The sequence below is a fragment of the Pediculus humanus genome, genomic scaffold (genome assembly GCF_000006295.1).
Source record: "Pediculus humanus corporis 1103172107542 genomic scaffold, whole genome shotgun sequence".
Lineage (NCBI taxonomy): Eukaryota > Metazoa > Arthropoda > Insecta > Psocodea > Pediculidae > Pediculus > Pediculus humanus.
In genome coordinates this window covers 458,902-459,501 of record NW_002987157.1, presented here as the reverse complement: position 1 = coordinate 459,501, position 600 = coordinate 458,902, and the positions used below count along the sequence as shown (strand labels likewise).

At 35.2% G+C, this 600-nt stretch overlaps 1 protein-coding gene across 1 annotated transcript in view; it reads right to left on the bottom strand.

The window, feature by feature from the left end:
• Nucleotides 1-246: 246 nt before the first annotated feature.
• The window catches only part of Phum_PHUM194500 (synapsin, putative), a gene marked incomplete at both ends in the record, with an annotated part of 2,106 nt that continues 1,752 nt past the window's right edge, over nt 247-600 (bottom strand). Inside the window, one exon of the mRNA XM_002425325.1 lies at nt 247-389. Within this exon, the coding sequence (XP_002425370.1) occupies nt 247-389 (143 nt within the window). The remainder of the gene's footprint in view (nt 390-600) is intronic.

Genomic DNA, 600 nt, shown 5'->3' with positions numbered 1-600 from the left:
TTATTATTATTAATATTATCATCATAGTATGAGATTTGCTTTCGTCCAATCCATATATTTTCCCTAATAATGTGGTAGAAACCAGCCATAGCTTTCGCATAGCAATAAAGCATGTTTTTAACACATATAAGTCACCTAAATCATATTTTTAAAAACATAATAATAATAATAATAATAGTAGGCCTCTACGAAACCGTTTATTCGTTTAAGGGGGGAGGAGGGAAAGGGCGAGGGTGGTTATGTAAATTACATATCTCCGAATATTCCAGCAAAAGTTTTTCTTAAATTTTTCATTGTGTCTTCTGAATCTTCCGTTAATTGCGTTTGTGAACTTTGTCTTCCTAAAGGAGCTCTAGGTCCCGTAGAACTTGCCACAGATGATTGCGAGGCTAATAATAATAATAATAAATTAAGCAAATTTAAAAAAAAATGGTAAGAGAAAATTTGTTTTTGTTGATAAATCGTACCTTGGGAATCTCGCCTTGGAAGAGTCGGTGGATGAGCAGTTGTGTAGTATATCCGTGTTCGGTTGGTAAAGCTGGATCGACAAATGATCTTTGGGGATCTTCTGTCGGAGAACTTAATCCACCGACGCTGCTA